Consider the following 22,155-nt stretch of genomic DNA (forward strand, 5'->3'; position numbering starts at 1 on the left):
TATGACCTTTATGACTAGACTGAAGATAATGCATTCTATTATTTAAAGTTCCATCTCAAAAACCCTTACAAAGTATTTTATATAACTTCTTCCTTATGATCTATGTTTTCTAGCTTCCATGCCTTGGACTTATAACCCTTTAAACAGCCTTCCCTGACAGTTGATCAATTCACACCCATTCTTCAAGTGCCTTTTTACATACTATGCTTCTAAGAAATTTTCTCTGCTGCTACCCTGTCCCAATTAGATGGAAGTGATGGCTCTCCGAATTCCCATAGCTTCTGTCTATACTTCTTTTTTAGGTAGCGTATTAGGGGTTCCATTCACCACACCCAGGTTCAGTGACTTTCTGAGAGAACTCAGGACAGAATATACCCATACTTATGGCTGTGATTTATTTGTATCCTTGTATCCAAAGGATACAAGGCAAATCAGCAAAGGGAAAAGGCACAGGGAGTGATGGAGTGAAGTCCAGAGGAAACCAGGAGCAAGCTTCCAGAAATTCATCCCAGCAGGGTGTGCTGGGATGTGCTCAATGAGTTTGCTCACATATGAAGAAGTGTTGCCACCAGGGGAGCTCGTAAGAGCCTCAATGCTCAAAGTTTTTACTGGGGGCTGAGTGTGTAGGCAACCACATGTACCAAGACTCCAGACTCCCACAAGGAAGGCATGTGCTTAGGATAGCTGTGTTGTTTGCAGTTCAGGCACAGTGAATCATCCTTAACAGGTAGGGTGAAGCACTACTTATGGAATCTAAGTTTCCAGATGTCAGCCAAGGGCTAATCTTGCCACAGGCTATTCTCAGGATAGGAGTCTCATGCCTGTTATGTGAACTCTTCCGTGCACTGTTAGTTACCCCGTTTCACTGTAAGCTCACTAAGGAATGGGGAAGGAAAGTTTTAAATTATTACTCCATAATTCCCAGTATAGAACAAGATTTCTGATATGTGACACTCAACTAATATTGATGATGAGAAAGTCTGATTCATTAAAGAACTGCAAGAAATAGGCAGGAAAGCAGACTTAGAAATATAAAAGATAATTTTGCCATTCCATTCTAGATGGAGTCCTTTGTACTGTCTGTGATTTTCCTGTGTCTAAGGACAGGAGATGGCATAAGCAGATAAAAGGTAAGGAAGACACCCATTATGAGTAATACTATTACTGACATAAGACAATTTATTATTTATTGTTGAATATATGTATACATTTTATGGAAATAGGAATATGCATTTTTTAAGGAAATAACTTCAGATCACTAAAATTTTCCTTAATCCTGTCCACTCTGCATTTTATTATTATTACACCTAGAAAACATTGCATATATTATAGACCATGTTCCAATTTATTGGCTGAAAAAGATATTTATTGAGCACTTGCTCGAAGCTATCACTGATACAGAAATATTAAGAACCCCATAATAAAAATAGCTAATACACAGGCCAAACACTGTTCTAAGCACCACTGCAAGAGGTAGATACTAATATATATGTTCCTTTTACAGACAAACTTACTAGGGATGTTAAATAACCTTCCTAAGAGTTACTCTGCTATCCATCCAATCACTCCATTATACTGATTCTCATACTCTAGAAATGCTCACAGTCTTCAACATAAACAATTATTTTGACAAAATTAAGGAAAAAATCTTTGTTCCAATGTTAAATTTTTCCTCTCCAATGCTTTACAAATTAAACAACTTAAGTATTTCTAGATTTGGCCACTTCATGATTGATAAATTATGTAGTCAATGAATAGTTTTCCACTTATCAATTTAAGAAAAAGTAGTGAGGACTCAACAACATATTTAGCATTGTGACTCATTCTGAACATAAAAGGAAAGTTAAGTTGGTTTAAATAGGTAAACTCATGTGCACTGAAATCTGTTTATTCCTATCACTGGTTGATGGTTGAGTGTTTGTGGTACAATTTAAGTTATGTTTAAGAATAGAGTTTTTTTATTTCTCTCCAAATAGGATGCAGTTTTATAATTAATTATCTCCCACACAGAAGTACAATTAATACATACCAGACCCTGAAGAAGAACTCATAGAAGGGAAACTAGACTGTGGATTTTTCGATTTCTTAAAGCATTAAATACTAAAACATGATAAACAGGCTGGATTAAGTAAAACTCAAAGAGCAGTTTAGAAATGCAGATATAATTTCACCCCTAGATCATGAAACAGTATTTGGTGTGACAAAGGCGTTGTCAGTACTGTTTACAAGTTTTTTGGTCATTACTTATTCAACATTAGTATTCAAGTTGAGACAGATGACAGAGTTCTTTGGTTTAGGCAAATCTCTTCATTGTGAAACTAGGGTGATAGATACTTGAAAGGCATTGTTTTAATTTATAACCACTTCAGAAAACCTCCTTCAGGTGACTGATATTATCATCATCCTTATGTCATAAAAGAGGCAACTGTGTCTCGGGAAGGTAAAGTGAACATCTCAGGGTCATGTAAGTAGGAAGCGACACAGCGGTGACTTACACTCAGATCCTTACTCTCCAGAGTTAGTGCTCTTAACCAGTAGGCCACATTGCCTCTCAAATATCTCTGAAGGGACATAGATTTGAATGTAATTAGAAATGTTCACTACCAAGCACTGAGGTACAATTCTCTATGTGTCTGTCACATCTCTGCATGTCTTGCAAGCACACACATTGACTGATACTAGACTATCTTAAAGAATGTTAGTATAGTGGATGGTGTTGCAAGACAGAGATATGGTCTCCCTATGGACGAATGGCAGGCATGCTTACTCTTATTAAAATATTAGGGTCTGCTCCTATAAACATCCCAGTGTGTGTGCAGATATTATCTGACCATTGGCATTGTCCTGAAAAAACTGGGCTTTGGAAACCAGCATAAGATAATGTTGATACTGTGGTCACAATTTTTTTCTTTTTTTTCTTTTTTTTCTTTTTTTTTTGCTAGATGACGAGTTGGTGGGTGCAGCGCACCAGCATGGCACATGTATACATATGTAACTAACCTGCACAATGTGCACATGTACCCTAAAACTTAAAGTATAATAAAAAAAAAAAAACACAATTTTTTTCTTAATGAGTTATAAAGCCTTTTGATTCTGAAAACAGAAGAGAAGAAAACAAAAACGTCTCTAAATTGGAAGTTGATCTACTTTCTTTAATGTCTGAAGATTATGACTATTTTGGGGATCCTCTTCAAAGAAAGTAATATAAAATTACTAATATAAAGTTAATTTCATGAATGTGGAGGGGTCCTGGCAAGTGAGAAGCCTTGAAATGGAATCTCTAATGGTGACAAATCCATCTTGCTTCTAAGTATATTTTTGAAAGTCATTGTTTTCCATTTTGACAAATGACTCTAAATTACTTTTCACTTCCCAAGCACCAGGTGTATATATCACATGGCGATTCATTTTAAAGAATAGCTCTTACATTTTGTTTTTTCAGGCAACATAAAATCTAGAGTATGTCTCTCAAACGATAATCTTTTCAACACTCTGGTGTCCTACTTAGATTTATATACAGTCTAGGGAATATTTTGTTTTTTTTTTTTTTATCCACTGACTCTACAACCTCTAAATATGGCCAAACTGATGTTTTTATCAAATTGATTTCTAAAACTTGCCTTGGTGACAAAAATAGTTAAATTCCCCCAGAGTTCAGCCCAAAGTCCAGAAAAATTAAATTCACAAGAATTGTACCATGAATGTTGATATAGTTTCAACTTGGATATGTGGAAGATCTATGGTGTTTGAAATGAGAAAAAACATACTTTACATAATACTATGACAGTAGCAAATTGGCCAGACATGGTGGCTCACGCCTGTAATCCCAATACTTTGGGAGGCTGAGGAGGGTGGATCACGAGCTCAGCAGTTCTAGACTAGCCTGGTCAACATGGCGAAACCCCATCTCTACTAAAAATACAAAAATTAGCTGGGCATGGTGGTGGGCACCGGTAATCCCAGCTACTCAGGAGGCTGAGGCAGGAGAATCGCTTGAACCCAGAAGGCGGAGGTTGCAGTGAGCCAAGATCTCACCACTGCATGCCAGCTGGGGTGACAGAGTAAGACTCTGTCTAAAAAGATAGATAGATAGAAAGAAAGAAAGAAGGAAGGAAGGAAGGAAGGAAGGAAATTATCTCTTGCACACAGCATGGAAAAATAAAAAATAGCCTACTTATTTTCTTGTGTAAAATCACATCTTCTTATTACAGTAAAAGCTTAAAAGAGTTAAAACCATGAACAAATCACATTTGTGTTCTGCTCACAGATAACAATTATAGGTTAAACATTATAAACATTTGTGTGAACTCATGAAGTGTAGAAGTCAACAAACAAGAAAATGAGTACTTCACCTACTTTTGAGATGTTACTTGATCGACTTGCAGATCGCCCTGGGGATTTTTCACTCTGAAAAATAAAATTGGAAACATTAATTAAAAGAAGGTATGGCACTTTCACCATACTGTACCACTGAGAAGAGAAACCACAGCACAAGGAAATCTGTGAATGCTCTCGATATTGTTTTGACTAATACACATATTAATTGCTTACACAGAATGCTTTTTTCTTTTATGAAATCATATTTCTCTAATATATATTAGTGTACTTTAAAAATGCTTCAATTAATATCTGAGTATTAATCAGGTTACAAGTACTTGTTTCCAGGAAATAATTATTTCTCCAGAAAAATTTTTGAAATTCTTTGAAACTAAAATTAGACAGTAAAAGTGTAGTCTACTATTTCCCCTCTTGCCCTTGCAACTAGGAAATTTTGAGTCAATTCTGGTTTTCAATATCATTAAATATTCTGTGCTGGGTATATGCTATATACATCCACCTCGTATTCTTCTAAACTGCATTTTATTTATTTTTTGTTATTTTACATACTTTGAAATTAAAACATTTACTTTTTAAAATTTAAGATGCTTCTGACTATATGTTTCAATTAAAACTTAAAACTTTTATAAATATTTATATCCTCAGTTCTTTCCTCTTAAAGAATTTTTTATTTAGCAGAAAAGAGGCATGAAAAAAGCTTTTGAATAAATGTTTTTTAAAAGGTCATATAATTTTAAAGTAGAAATGGACCTTACGTAGTTGGGCCCTCCCGTTTGAAGCCCAGAGACATTGTGTTCCTGAAAATTATATAGCTACTTTTTCTACTCTGCCAATTATGTGCCGATAGATGATCAACTGGAAAAATCAGAGTTTATAAGCGTTATGCATTCTACATGTAGAAAGAGATCAAAGATCAAAGGACACCTCTACTTCTGTAGAGAAAATGTTGTTGGAAGAATCAATTCTGAATACTAAAAGTTTATAAAGGATCTGACATAACATTGTCATTGAAATAATTTACCAATGTAAGAATTCCTTTTGTTTTTTTTTTAACTTCTGGACTCAGCCCCAAAGTGGGCCTGAGTAGGCAACTGCAATGCATCTTGACATAGGTCATTTTTGAGAACTAAGTTATAACAACCCGTGGGGCTGAAATTGCCCATGATGACTACTTGAGACAGTTTTAGAGACACAGTGATGACAGGATATGGCAGATGTGTTATTGCAGAAAAACAGTGGCTGCATTCACTGCAAACTGTCACTGTGTCATGTGCAGGCTTACAGATATTCCAGCTGAACAGTACTTTTTCCTTTACATGCAACATCCATCTCATACAACCACTGATGTCACTGTGGAGCATGTTATTACAGACCGAGATGAGTCACAACGATACGGTTAGTTACACCTCATAACAGCCCCATGCTCCAGCTGGAGATTAATGTATATGCTACCACAGACATTTTTCCCTGATTAGCTCCACTGGTGATGGAGAGAGGCACTTTTCTACTGACATCTCAACTCCTCTTCTAGAGACTAGAAAACAAAATCAATCCATCTTTCCTTCTCAGTGAAATTTAGGATTTTGACACATTATTGTGTAGGACAGAGTCACATAATATAATAGGCTTTGGGAGAGACTGGTAGCAGTGGTTATTTTGTTATGTTTTCTATATTTACATGACATTTGAGAACATGATTAAGAACTAGAATTGAAAGGTGCTGCCACAGGAATCACGCAAAATAAGAAATTTAATTTTGCATAGGATTACTTAATTTTTCACACTAAATGGGACTTTATGGTGTTTTGAGATAAAACAAGAAAGGCCAGATTCACTTTACAATGTGTGAGTTCACCACACAGTTATAATAAGAATATTATTTCCACACTCTCTACCAGCATCTGCCAATCTAATGGGGGAAAATCATCTGATTGATTATTTAATACTTCAAAGGATCTTTTAACTTGAAATGGATTGGCTTTATTTTCTCCCAATATAAGGTCAGGCATTGAAATAAACAAACTTAGGCAAAGGTTAACCTTTTTGCCATGGCTACGTTCTCTATTGTTTCTACACCAGTACATGGAAGAGGAAAGTGCATCAGAAAAGTTAACACGTGGTAGGACAGTGGTGTACGCTATGCTGTGCTGGCAGTGATGTAAACTGAGAGACTGCCTTGCAATGAGAACTCTGGTGATGTGCTAATTCTGGCAGGAGTACATTGTTTGACATTCCTGGACTTCAATTTCCTCATTGTAAAATTGGGGAGATAATATCTTGGAAATCTGTGTAAGGAACAAATGAGTTATAAATGAAAACATTTTATAAATTGTGAAGTTATGATATTTCCATTATAATTCACAGGTATAAGAAACACTGAAAGAGCTTTCTTTAAAAATCATGGTGATCATCATAGGTCACTATACACTTTTTTTTTTTTTTTTACATAAACATCTTATTTTCTATATCTTGCAATTCTGCCTTTGATTCTGGCACATAAAATTTAAAAATTAAAAATTAAATCATTCTCTGCCCAGGGGAATTAAGAAAGTTGGTTTGCCTTGCTTTTGAAGCAAAGCACCAGAAACACTTCCTCTCTTGGAAAACGTCCAAAGCAATCTGTCCAATTTGCTCCTAATTAATTGGGTGGCTTGTCCCATTACTATTGCAATGTCATATTCTTCTTTGCAGATTAGTCAATATGGTTGTCATACCTCATTACAATCAGTTTAACTACTTTACCTTAGATTAAAAATAAGCTGTCTCAGAATCTCAGAATCTAACATAACTTACTGGCACCCAAATTATAGTGACCTTGTAGGTCAATAAAAGTTGGAAGCAACAAGGGTTCCTAACAAGTCTGTGTGGAATGGACAGGATCATTAAGCAGTAATGTTGGATTTCAGCATGTCATTCATAGTATACAGACAGGGAGAGAGACTTCCAGTTTCATAAGTTTTATTGAAAATATTTTCAAGAAGTTTCTAATTTTTGGTTTGCTATGAATGTGTCTGATATTAATAGTTCTGTTTTGTGATTATTATCGTTTTTCAAAGTTGATCCTACTAAACATGGTTGGATTCTTTTTACTAGCAAGGAAAAATGATTACCAAATGAGAAAATCATTACCAAGTTTTGTTTTAACGAATTTTTAATGTTAGAGTCTAAGGAAAGTGACACAGTTCCTTTAAAACGAAGTGGTCTGTCCTAACAATACACAACATGACTGGACATGTGTGAATCTAGGTATAAACTTTCTGTATACTATGTCATTGACTGAGGGACATAATAAAGCTTAAAAAAGTTTTTTTTTAATGTAACATAAAAAAATAAATATTTTTTTGCAGAAAAAAAACACACTAAGACATTCTTACAGAGACCACTAATCTGATATTCTGCAATTTTATTTCCCCCTTTTTTTCAGGTTAAAAATCCCAAGTATTTGAAAGGAGAAACTAAGGTAATTTGGAGGGTCATCTGAAAAATTTTAAGTAGACAATAGAGCAGTTTTTGCTAGCGTAATTATAAATTGGAATAGAAGAAAAGTCTTAAACAATGTGGTTTGTAAATAAAAAATAAGCAAGGACATAGGGAAATTGAATACTGCAATAAAATTTGATTAAAAGATATATAAAAAATCTCATACCTATTAAGTTATAAACATTTAATGTCTATGAAACATTTAAAAATTATTTGACCTTAAATAATAGCTTAACAAATATGTCCAAGTAGAGACTTTACAGGGTCTTTTTTTTTCAATATTGAGCCAATACAATTAGAAATCCAATTTTGAAAAGTGACTCGTAAGTCTTAATCGCCTGAAAATTAACTAAGATACTTTTATATAATACTTGGTCCAAAGGAATGAGAACTCGGAAATAGAGCCAGAAGCTATAGAATATATAATATTAAAACCTATAGCATATTGCAAAAGCTGTATCCAGATAAAAGTTTATAACTGTAAATGTTTTCATTATTAAAGAACACAAGAATGTAATAAAAGAAACATTAAAGCTAAAACTAATTAAATTGATTTAAGTTAGAGAAAGGATAAAAAGATTTTCTTAAAGAAAGGCTTTGAAATAATTGCAAAATAGATGAACTTCCCATAAGACTTATTAAGGGAAAGAGAGAACAAAAAAAAATGACATCAGAAATGATACATAATCATAGACAAAAAAAAATATATAAAAAGAACGCTACATGTAACATTATTGCAACAAATATGAAAACCTAGAGGAAACACATTATATTTAAGTAAAGCAAAAACTCCCAGAATTTGTTCAAGAAAAAGAGAAAAACATAAGATAGTTAATCAAGGAAATCTTCAAAAAGTAAATAAAAGTCTATATGCTCCTAAAATGGATAAGGGCATGCTGATTTTACAACTGAGCTGTATTTTACTTTAAAGAACACATAATTCCAATATTATGTATACTATTATTGTCATAGAAACATAAATTTCCCTAATCCATATTATTAACATGGCATAAATGAAACTTCAGATGTGTTAAGATAGTACTCCCTACCCCACCAAAAAAAAAACCAGTAGGAAAAAAAAAGGAAAAAAGAAAATTGTGCCTTGCTCTCATTTGGAACTACAGATACAGAAAATGTTAAAAATTAGTGTATATTTTGATAATAGCATATATCTTTGATACATGAGCAGTGTATCACTAAAATTCCCAAAGAATAGAATAAATAGAATTTACTTATTTCAAGTTTTAAAAACTCAGGACACCTGTCAACATAATCCGTTAGATTAATACATTGAAAGAGACAAACATTATGATTTTATAACTAAATTCTGGAAAGATATTTGACAAACTTTGGCAGTCTTATTCTAACATAAGCTCTAAGTAAAACAAGAATTGAAGGAAACCCCTTATAGTAATAAAGACAATATTCTAAAAAACACTACAAAATATAATTCTAATTGTTAAAATACAGAAACTACAAAAACTATAGAACCTCTATTAGGGGTGCTTGCCATAATTATTCAACTTGTTTTAGAGTTTTTAGCAAATATAACAAGGAAATGGGGTATTTGGTAGAAAAGGTGTTGAAAAAGAAGCAATAAAACACTCCTTTCTTATTAATGACATAACATCTTAGAAATCCCAAGTGTCTCTGGTTAAGAAACAAGACTACTGCAGCTAATTAGACTTTATTACAGTACTTAGATACATGACAATTAGATAATGGCAGCGTCTACTAGGTTTCCTAAAATCCATTATCTCTTGCTTGTGCATTAATGGAATAATAACTGAATATACACCTTCACAGTGGCATTATATCTCCCAGCCTTCCTTTGGTTATAGGTTGCCTAAGGTCAAATTTCCTCCAGTGAGATGTGACCAGAACTAACAATTGTCAGTTTCCTGCCTGTCACATGAATCTCCCATACAATTTCTTACATGCTTTTTTCCTACTGCTCTATGCTGGGATGGAAACTATCAGGGCAAGACAGAAGGCCACGAATCAAAGATGGTAGAGCTGAATTCTTGTGGGTCTTTGAGTGACCACATAATGAAAAGCCTTCTGCCAACTTGGAGTACATACTCTAAACTCTCATCAGAGAGAAAAAAAGTGTATTACTTGTGAGCCATTACATTTTTGATTTATTTAATATTGTGTCTATCCTAATGGAAACACTATAAAATCAATAGCTTTCTTTTAGCAATAAATATCCAGAAATGTAATAACAAAAACAAAAACCATAAAACACTTAGGAATAAACTTAACAAGGACATGAAATTTTATTTGAAAATATAGTCTATAAAATATTACTGAGGAGTATAAATTGTGATCTGAACAAATAAAGTACCATACTTTGATGGGAAGATAATTTTCTAATATATAAACCCTCTACAAATTGACATATGAGTAGAATGCAGTTCCAATTAAATCTCCAATAGAATTTATTTCTTGTTTTCCGGAGAAGAAAGGAGGTAGATAAAATGATCTTAAAAAACAATGATCTTAAAGAATTTATACATAAAAACAAATACCTGAGAATAACCAAGAAAATAAGGAAAAAAGGAGAGCTTTTTATGCTAGGCATTGTACATATTAAAACTCACTATCATTAAGTCAATATGGTATTGGCATAGAAATTAACCGAAAGATCAGTGTAATCAAGAATAGAAAATCCAGAAATAGATGTAAGAATCTCACATATACAAATTATTTCCAGTCAGTATTGAGGATAGTTGATACAATAAATGTTGCTGGACAACTGGCTACCTCCGTGGAAGAAAAAGCCAGACTTCTATCACTTAGCATATATAATCATGGAGTCCTGATGGAACAATGTCTTAAATGTTAAAGATTAAAAAATCTTTGAAATAAGTCTAAATTATGAATTCAGTCTTGGGGTGGGAAAGATTTACATAGCTAAGACACGAACCAGAAACTATATGTCATTGGTATATTTGATTATCCTCTGTCTAGAAAAATACAAAAAATTAAAGTGAGGAAACAATTGTGTTAGTAAACAATGAAACACAAAAGACTGATAAAGTTTAATTTCTAGAATATGCAAAGTGCTTTTGTCTATTCACAAGAGAGGCAACAGTAAGGAATCAAATAGAAAACATAAATGAGCAAGAGATAGAAACAGAAATTCACAAAAAAAGGAACTACATATTGTCAATAAATATATGGCAAGATGCTCAAAATCACGAGCAGTCAGAAAAATGTAAATTAAAGTAGCAACAAGACATCACTTTTTACTCATCATGCTGAAAAAATTTAAGAGTGATAGCTTCTGTTGCTGATGGCAATAGGAAGAATGAATACTCTCAAAAATGCTAGTAGAAATGTGATTTTCTTCTGCAATATCATTGAAAAAACATCTGGCAACATATATTGAAATTAAAAATATCACTTCATGCAGTAATTTCACCCTTGGGAATCTCTCCCAGAGGAATACAAGCACTAGTATATAAAAATATGTGAATGAGGACACTTAATATACAACTCTGTTTTGAACTAAAAAAAAAAAAAAAAAAAGAATCCCAGCAATAAAGATGGGACAGTTGTTAAGTTAATGTCTCAAAGCTTTAAACCCACTCTTCTAGCTTCTGTTCTGGGCTGGAACTCTACAAACCACTTTTCTGTTGTGCCATCTGACTCCCTACTAAGCTCTGTTTATTGGGGAGTGGGCATAGAGGGGGGCCACAGGGAAACCAGAAGGCTAGAAAAGGAAAACAGGATTTGCTCCATCTATTTGATTTCTATAGGCTTCTTGTGTTTGCATCATCCTAGAAATGCTTCTTCACCCTGGGAGTTAGTTGCAATCCCCTCCTGTAGCAGCAGCTGGCATCTAGATACACGGTTTCTAACACCCTCAGAAACAGGCTCATTGCACTCTTTTGAAGACCAGCTGGTGGATTCTTAGAATTCTATGAAGTTTGAGTTCCAGTTCTATGGGGCCCTCCTCCAAGCTTTTAATAATTTTAATTTCCTTCCCCTGTTCACTCAGACCTCGGGAGGATGGCTGCTTCCTACAATTCCTGCCTTTGTAACATCTTTGTGTCCTTATTTTTTTCCTTTCAGTTACCTAGTTAATGATCTTTTACAGCCAGGGAATATATCTTTATACTAAATTATCTGTGTTAAAACAAAAGGCATCATTTCTCCCTCTTGACTAACAGAATAAACAATGCTCATCAATAAAGAATTGTTAAGTAATTTATAGTAGAGCCAAACCTTTAAAATATCATGCAGTCATAAAAAATGAATTGGATCTCTGGCATTTGAGAGATTTCCATAAGGTAACTTCGAGAGTGAAAAGTGAAATAAGAAGTGATAAAATATGATTCTTTTAAAAACATACCAGGATAGAACCTCTGTAAGTATATATGCATGCACATGTTTGTGTATAGACATGCAGTAGTATATGACTATATGAGCATGGAAAAAGTCATGGAAAGTTATGCAAAAACTATATTAACATGAATTATTAGGTAGAGCAGTGGGAGGAAGGAAGAGAGGCCAGCAGGAGGGGAATGAAGAAAAGAGAGGAGATGGAGGGCAAGGAATCTTAAAAAGCAAAAGAGAATGTTAGAGCTCTGTTTTTGTAAAATTATATATGGGTATGATGTGCATACAGAAATTATAATGCAAATATGAGGTTATATCTTTCTCTACTGGTAAATGGTAATGTTCATGATATATTGTTAAGGTAATAAAGTTATAGAAAAATGTGTAGAGGACAATTCCATTTCTTTAAAAATAATGAAATAGATTATGTATAGAGAGTAATTCCATTTCTTTAAAAACAAACAGAACTCCTATATATGTCTACATATTTACAGATGTACGTTTGACTGAGCAGAAATATGTTAATCCAATCTTGGCTATTAACACTGCAATCTATGCACAATGGTTACCTTTAGTCCTTAGCATGGCGGGATTGAGGGAAGCAGGCAGGCCCATGGGAGTAGTCTAGCTTTTTCTTTAAACAACTTTGTGTATAAAGTTTCAGTTGTTTTAGGCCAGGCAAGCAGGCTCATACCTGTAATCCCAGCACTTTGGGAGGCCAAGATGGGAAGACAGCTTGAGCCCAGGAGTTCAAGACCAGCCTGGGCAACACAGTGAGACCTCATCTCTAATTTTAAAAAATAGAAAGAAATTAAATTTTAAAAGTTTACTTGTTTTTTATAATCTTTTAAACAATAGAACATCTAATTAAGAAACTGTATAAAACAAAAATGGCAAAATTGGCCTTACTCAACAGAGTGTATATCATAAAGGTATATCTATGTGTGTTGTATATATGTGTATGTAATCAAAAAGAGCTGCAAGAAACAGTTAATGTTCATATTCTCCAAGATGATACAGACCTGGAAAATAAAGGCACTAAATTATTTATTTAGTCAAGTGGGATTGGTGGAAAAATCACAAGATTTGTAGTTACAACACTTGCATTAGAATTGCAGCTTCGTAACTAACCATGTGATGGTAAGAAAATCACAGGCCTTCTCTACCTCCAAATTGCTGAACTTGCAAAATGAGTATAAAGACCCTTGCATGTTTACCTCATAGAATTTCTGTTGAGGCAAACATGGTAAACTTTGGAAAAGTATATTTCAAATTGTAAAGCACTGTATAAATATAAACTAGGATTATTAAATTTAGATGTGCTAGAAAGATAATAAGGACAATTGCTTGTAAGTTGCCACATTTATTATTAAATTTTGCACTACGTAGAATTGTCTACAAACACTCCAAATTTTCTTAAAAATGAACATATCATTCCCTAAATGTCAAATTTAATGGGTAAACTTGCTAATCTCTTTATCTAACTTCAGGATCACTATGAAAAGTCTAGCAATTGTGACCAGAAGGCTATTTTAAAGGTACTTCTATACACCCCTTAGGACTTTTCCCTAAGTACAAGGCCAATACTTTGAAAAGTGGTGACCATTCAAAGATATCCTATAAAAAGAAGACAGCTATCACAACAAGCCATCTGAATTTTGGTACAGATATTAAGTTGGTGTGAAATAATTTCTGTTTTTGCCATTACATTCGATGGCAAAACCGCAATTACTTTTGCACCAATATAATATATTATGTACTTACACATTTATTAATCACGACCATGAATATGAGTTGTATTTATAATTGGGCAGTCCAAACAATTGTATTCGCTAAGAAATAATATAAAAAATATCTAAAGAAGAGCTCCCTTTTCTCCCTAAAAAATATTATTCAAAAGCATGTCCTTGCTCTACACACTTATAAAAGACTCTCTACTGATAAATGAGTTGCCATTCTGAACAAGTTAGTAATTGTAATTCCTAGGAGGAGAACCAAAGACTTTTTTTTTTAAGTTTGCACACTCTTGTACTGAAAATGTTTCAAACGGACTCTAATTTGGGTGAAAAGAAAAATAATACAGTAAAATGATCATTGGCTAAATTGTCAAAGCACCATGGAAAAAGCCTTGAGGACTGAATTCACACATCTTTATAGTTATGAAAGGACAGAAAATAAGGGCATTCAATGATTGCTAAAATGCAGAAGGTGATGATTTTACTTCAATTGTTTGTGTGAAAAGGTGATTACTTTTTTTAAAGCAGTATATAAAGTCAGGTTGGCATAAGCTTTTAGTGTAACACTTGTTGAAGCTTTGTAAAGGATGGTATACGGGCAGGTTTATTTTTTCCCAAAATTCTGTTTTATATGACTATGTTCACATGAGAATAAAAAACTTGCCACACCTCTGGTTGTTTCTTAGATGACCAGAGGTGTGGCAAACTTCTTAATTAATAAGACAAACAGAAGTTTTGTAAATGACATGTAATTTTTTGTAAATTACACATGTCATTTACAAAATCATTCTCTCACAGTAGTCTTCTTACTTAAGATCACCCAAAGGAAAATCTGCCAGTGGTTTCATTCTGTAAATTTAATTTTCCAAAACAAAATGGAAAGACCCATTGCTTATTAATTAATTGACTGTTCCTTCCTATAAGTGCTTAACATTCCACTGAGTTTTAAGATCTTTATTTTTTTCTGTTGGAAATCCCAGTTTCAGTTATAATTAAAGTATCATGTTCATTTGCGTTTCAAATGTTATTTTCACAGGTGTGCTAGATGTATCTTCCACCAGTCCGTGTAGATCCATGTCCCACTGTTCCCCACCCTGATCTGTGCCCAGGAGGCACACCCGGTTGGATCTCACCAAGGCTCCTTTGCTCCTGGCTTTCAGTTTCATTACACCAATGAGAATTAATTCAGAGTCCTGGTAGATTACAGGAATGGAAGAGGGTGAGTTTAGAGTAATTATCCCTTCCTTGAAGGATCACCACAAACTGACTTTGCCCCACAATTGGAGGTCTCAGTATTTGTCAGGTAGCTTTCTGCAAAAATGCCTCTCTTTCTCTGGGTTCTGGAAAATGCTCCTTCTCCCTGCTTTTTCAAGACTATGGGTGACAACCACCCACTACTGTTTCCACCCATGGGGTATACAACTATCCCTTATATTTTCAATATATTCTGCTCATACTCATTGCAAATTGACTATTAACTCTCCCCCAAATTATCCAATTTGGAAATGCTATCTGTTTCTTTCTAGACCCTGATGGATAAAAGTCATCTTTAGTATTGTGTAGTCTTATCATTATTACTAATTTTTGCTATTTTTGTCACATTAATATCTTAGAAAGTTACTCTGGAGGTATAATCATATTTTATCAGAGTCTGCAGTGACTTAAAAACCTATCAAGTAGGTTTCAAACCACTTTCTGTATAAGAGTTATATTGTTTTCTTCTGTGGGTTTAAGATTGGAGACATGTTTGTAAAACAGACCACACATTATAGACCGACCATGTAAAATCTGCTGCATGGTGGAATGTTTTCATTAGTGTTTTTCATCCTGCATGCTATTAAAAGCACTTTAATGGCCATATATTTTTTAAGACTGTCAGGGAATTTGCAAGCTAGGTTTTTTACTAAATTCTGGAATTGGATTTAAAAGTTCTAAAACCTTCATGGGTCACACACACAAGTGTATGTATATGGGCAATGGCTTTCTTATGAAAAAATAAAAAGTTGTGTGTCAGTGCCAATCTAGACAATGCATCTGTTACCTGGAGGCATAAAATTTAAAAATACTAGATACTTTGTGATTCAAACAAAATAAATGTTGAGGAAAATGTATGATTCCTGCAAAGGTTGGTAATCCATCCTTCATGTAGAAGTGCTTCACTCATTTGTGAGGTCGTTACTTCAAGCCTTTTTGTTCCAGTCTCATGCCTGACTTCTCTTCTTGCGTCTTACTCCATTATTCAACTCTTTCTTATTCCTCCCTTATGTCAGTAATATGTAAATAAATGAGATGAAATTTTAATCTTTGGATGTATACATTCTGGTTCTATAAAACAGCTGAGGATACATACGAGAATTTCCTGGTTGAACAAATAGACACAAGGACTTAAATACGGATCAGAACAAAGTGCCAGGAAAGTTGATACTGCCTGTGTTTCAGGTTTTGCCCTCAGTATCACTTACTTATGGTTGGGTCCGTTTCTGACAATCCCTTGTTATATAATAATATTGGCCTACCAGGAAGTCTGGAGTCACAAGTCTTAAGACAACATTTTATAGAGCTCTTCTAAGAGCCTGAAAAGCAACCTTAGTTTTCATGAATGCAAATTTCATACACCATGAAAAAAATCAACACAGCTGAATTGTTTCTATATTATGAATCCTATTGTTTCTACAGTAGCTTCGACTCATCTCCTTTCATCATTTTCTGTCTCTCTTCATTATTTAGAGTATTCCCTTATTAAGCTATTTTTAAAAACAAAAAAATCAAATTTAACTTGCACCCTAGATAAGAATTTTAGAATTCTTGTCCATTATTATTGGATTAATTATTGGAAAAATGGTAGAAGGTAGGAAAATAAGTGGCCACTTAAGGGCCTATAGAAACATCAAATTTAATCTTTTTACATACCAGCTCTCTTGGATCCAAGAGGAAATAAATAGAAATGTCACTAGAGAATTATTACTTCATATAGTATTCTACTAATAAATAAAAAATTTGCCAGAATGCCTGGGTCCAAATCCCAACTATACCACTTGTGGTGCAATCCTAGGCAAGTTACTTATTCACTCATAACTTCTGTTTATGCATCTGTAGAATCCTGATAATAGTACAGTCCTCTCAATGTTGCTGTAAGAATTAAATAAGTAAATGGGATTAAGTGTTTAGCATGGAACGTAATGTGCTAAACAGATGGTAGCATAAACAATCTTGTATTTTATGTGAACTTTATATCTTGTCTACATACAGCCTGTATGCCATTATATTAAAGGCATAGCTGTTAGAAATAGAAGTTCTGAAGGCATTTCTTCTAAATGTAAAAAAATTAGTTTCAGAAATATTCTATAAAATATTTATTAATAAAATTAAAACCGCCCCCTTTAGATCTCACCTATGGATTGTGGGAGAGGTGTGAGACCCCAGTAAGGATAAGGACACTGGAACAGGATGTCTGCCTCAGACTTTCACCTGTATGATACAACCAAAGCCTCAGTGAACCTTGGTCACTTCTAGAAAAGTCTTCATAAGTTGGCAATACATAATGAAAATATGTGCCTATTGTAAACAGGTGGGAAGAAATGAAGACATGAAAGAGCAAACACATAATAAGCTTATAATAATAACAAATAAGCATAACAATAAATTTGCAGTAAGACTGTACGTAGTTGAAATTATAAATCAGTTCACCACCCACAAGCTATGTAACCTTGAGCCAGTTGATTTACATTTCAGTGTCTCATGTTATTCTTTCACTGGGTTTTTAATATTTAGAAATATTATACGCACAGGGTTCAGTAGGATTTCTGGCACATATTTCCATAAAGAGCAATAGTTATAAGAATTGGCTTGAAAATGGAATATTTAACCATTCATCTTCCATGAAAAACCCAATTCTCCATTACACACATAGGGGCCATTCCAAATAAATATGCAATGTAAGTTAAAACACTGTGTGTGCTATATAAATTGCTGTGCAAATACTCTAGCTCCAATTCTATCTATCTTACTGCACTCGAACTTCTTTTAAATAGAAATCCTGGCCACTCACTGGCCATAAATAGCTATTACTGCTAATGAAATCAGTTTGGGGGTAAGTTTACATGTATTATTCTACCACCATTACTTAATAAACTGTTGCTCAATGGAAGAGACTATATTTCAATCACATTTACTCTCTTTAACACAACACCTGCCTGGAATATCACAGATGTTTCATAAATTAAGTAGGACTATAATTCTACATGTTGGATTCAGAGACATATTAGCATAGTCATTCTTGAGAATAGTAGGTGGGAAGTATATGACAATTAACATGCTATTTTATTTTTCTTTTTATTCTTTTATTTTTTTTAAGACAGGGTCTTGCTCTGTCACCCAGGCTGAGTGCAGTGCATGGTTCACTGCGGTCACCACCTCCAGGTTGAAGTGATCCTCACACCTTAGCCTCAACAGTAGCTAGGACTACAGGCACATGCCACTTTGCCTGGCTAACTTTTTTAAAAAACTTTTTATTTTTTGTGGAGGCAAGATTTTGCTGTGTTGCCCAGGCTGGTCTTGAACTCCTGGCCTCAAGTAATTTTCCTGCCTCAGCCTCCCAAAGTGCTGAGATTATAGGCATGAGCCACTGCACCCAGCCTATACACTGTTTTATTCACGAATAATGTATTTGATTTTATTTTTATAGAAAAAAGTCACATCTGTTTTTAAAATGTGTCTAAATTAGAAGCCACAAAGATAAAACGCCATTAAATGGATTTTGGTCATAGTATATTATAATTTGGATTTAACATACAATATTATCAACTCTTCCATGTGGTACTATTTATGAATGTTTGGCAGCAGTATTGGATTAATCAGAGGCAATCATACTTTGACCTAGGATGATGAGCTGAAATTTTATTTTACTTTATTTTATTTTGAGACGGAGTCTCGCACTGTCACCCAGGCTGGAGTACAGTGGCGCGATCTCCGCTCACTGCAAGTTCCGCCTCCAGGGTTCACGCCATTCTCCTGCCTCAGCCTCCCGAGTAGCTGGGACTACAGGCGCCCGCCACCAGATGAGCTGAAATTTTAAAAAGAGGTTGCAAGAACAGTGGCCTCACACGCTTTCAAAGTGTTACCTGAACTTCTAGTATTGTAAGCTATACTGCATCTGTATTAGTTGACTCTCCCCAAGCAAAGGTATTTTCTTTTGTGTATTTGTGCTTCTTTGGGTTTCTAAAGTGTTTCTACGATTTCTACCACCCAGATGCAAAAATCTGAAGGAGGTGAATTTTAATCTCAGTGGAAATTACTGAGATCCAATATATGTACATACTATGACAAAAAAGATGATGAACTAATGACTATTCAAGACATCTGAATTTCTCATAATAGAAATACTCACTAGGGATAAAATAAAATAAATAAGGGCTAGTGTATCTGCTGAAAATACTCTGCTCCAATCTCAAAAACATAAAGGCATTAATGCCTTTGACCACAAGCAGATTTTTAAAAAACGTAATGAATTTTCAAACAACACTCCATGGGATGGATTAAAATCAACACTTCCCAGATATCCAGTTATAATAATATAGTCCAGGAAGCAAGTAACTTTCTAAAATTTTTGACAAACATAAAAAACGTCAAGTACAGAATTTTCATCAAGATAATGCAAGAAGATGGATATGTGCTGTCATCAAAATATTGGTGATCCAAAATAAAGCAGTGTAAGTAAATTATTGTATATTACCAGGAAAATCCATATACTTATGTAACTAGCTTTCTGAAACTCCTAATGGAAGAACAAAATTGAAATTTTATGATGGTTCTTTACTTGGCAACATGTTCCAGGAGGCATCTTAATCTGGTAAATGTAATTCAATTTATGTAAACAACAACAACAACAACAACAACAAGTATTCAATATGTATGATAATTTGGATTTAGTCCTAATTTTAAAAGTAAGTTTCAGAATACAAAATGCACAATATTATGTTTATTTGTACGGTGTAACTTGCAAATTGCCTCCTGAGTATACACAAGGGTCATTTCATGACTTTCCAGATGAAAATATTGACATTCTTAGATGTTGATGCTAGACAGAATTACAGTTAAGTTAAACTTAGGCATCCTGCAAACTCGACAAATTCATTATTCCTATAAAAACACAGGCAGAAGCTCAACTTATAAACAGGTATAGAGAATTAATAATGTTAAATTATTATTAATATGCTCCTTTTGCCGAGGAGTCCAGAGGACATACAGCGGTGTTTGTTATTGTAGTGTTGTTCACTCATTTGCACTATAGTAGCTCCACACCCATGATTGGTGCTTCAGGGACCAGTGTGAAAATCACCAGTGGGCAGCTGGCAGTGTTGGGATGCAGCCATGTGCAAAAGAGTATCACCTAACAATCAAAAAGCACACAGAACTGTCAAAGTTTGAGTTGGTTGTTGAACAGCAATTCTGGTTCCACAAACTATTACAAATCTAGAGAGATTTGCTGTTATTCCAAATAGGCAAATTAGCAATCTTCTTGTTAATTGTTACATAAGAATAAACATTTTAGGTTAATAATATATATTAATTTTTATTATTTTACTGTTTTATTATTAAATTTAACACTTATTAAAATCTACACATAAACATTTATTTTATTTTTTATTTTTATTATACTTTAAGTTTTAGGGTACATGTGCATAACGTGCAGGTTTGTTACATATGTATACATGTGCCATGTTGGTGTGCTGCACCCATTACCTCGTCATTTAGCATTAGGTATATCTCCTAATGCTATCCCTCCCCACTCCCCCCACCCCACAACAGGCCCCAGTGTGTGATGTTCCGCTTCCTGTGTCCATGTGTTCTCATTGTTCAATTCCCACCTATGAGTGAGAACATGTGGTGTTTGGTTTTTTGTCCTTGTGATAGTTTGCTGAGAATGATGGTTTCCAGCTTCATCCATGTCCCTACAAAGGACATTAACTCATCATTTTTTATGGCTGCATAGTATTCCAGGGTGTATATGTGCCACATTTTCTTAATCCAGTCTATCATTGTTGGACATTTGGGTTGGTTCCAACTCTTTGCTACTGTGAATACTGCCGCAATAAACATAGGTGTGTGTGTGTCTTTATAGCAGCATGTTTTGTAATCCTTTGGGTATATACGCAGTAATGGGATGGCTGGGTCAAATGGTATTTCTACTTCTAGATCCTTGAGGAATTGCCACACTGACTTCCACAATGGTTGAACTAGTTTACAGTCCCACCAACGGTGTAAAATTGTTCCTATTTCTCCACATCCTCTCCAGCACCTGTTTCCTGACTTTTTAACGATCGCCATTCTAACTGGTGTGAGACGGTATCTCATTGTGGTTTTGATTTGCATTTCTCTGATGGCCAGTGATGATGAGCATTTTTTCATGTGTCTGTTGGCTGCATAAATGTCTTCTTTTGAGAAGTGTCTGTTCATATCCTTCACCCACTTTTTGATGGGGTTGTCTGTTTTTTTCTTGTAAACTTGTCCTGGAGGCATCATGCTACCTGACTTCAAACTATACTACAAGGCTGCAGTAACCAAAACAGCATGGTACTGGTACCAAAACAGAGATATAGACCAATGGAACAGAACAGAGCCCTCAGAAATAATGCCGCATATCTACAACTATCTAATCTTTGACAAACCTGACAAAAACAAGAAATGGGGAAAGGATTCCCTATTTAATCAATGGTGCTGGGAAAACTGGCTAGCCATATGTAGAAAGCTGAAACTGGATCCTTTCCTTACATCTTACACAAAAAATTAATTCAAGATGGATTAAAGACTTAAATGTTAGACCTAAAACCATAAAAACCCTAGAAGAAAACCTAGGCAATACCATTCAGGACATAGGCGTGGGCAAGGACTTCATGTCTAAAACACCAAAAGCAATGGCAACAAAAGCCAAAATTGACAAATGGGATCTAATTAAACTAAAGAGCTTCTGCACAGCAAAAGAAACTATCATCAGAGTGAACAGGCAACCTACAGAATGGGAGAAAATTTTTGCAATCTACTCATCTGACAAAGGGCTAATATCCAGAATCTACAAAGAACTCAAACAAATTTACAAGAAAAAAACATTTATTTTAATTTAAAATCAAATTATACTGACATAGTGCCAAAATAACTGCTCTATGAGATCAATAAATCCAATCTATTCTGATGTAGAAAGGCAAAACCCATGTGTGTTGCTTTGTAATAGTAACCAAACAGTCATTATGTTTCAGCC

At 34.3% G+C, this 22,155-nt stretch overlaps 1 protein-coding gene across 7 annotated transcripts in view; it reads right to left on the bottom strand.

The window, feature by feature from the left end:
- MARCHF1 (membrane associated ring-CH-type finger 1) overlaps positions 1-22,155 on the bottom strand; it is an 841,310-nt gene that overhangs the window by 165,097 nt on the left and 654,058 nt on the right. For all 7 annotated transcript variants that reach the window (XM_063809980.1, XM_054683467.2, XM_054683471.2 and 4 more), the window contains one exon: positions 4,357-4,407. In XM_063809980.1, coding sequence (XP_063666050.1) covers positions 4,357-4,407 — 51 coding nt within the window. The remainder of the gene's footprint in view (positions 1-4,356; positions 4,408-22,155) is intronic.

The sequence above is a fragment of the Pan troglodytes genome, chromosome 3 (genome assembly GCF_028858775.2).
Source record: "Pan troglodytes isolate AG18354 chromosome 3, NHGRI_mPanTro3-v2.0_pri, whole genome shotgun sequence".
NCBI classification, from domain to species: domain Eukaryota; kingdom Metazoa; phylum Chordata; class Mammalia; order Primates; family Hominidae; genus Pan; species Pan troglodytes.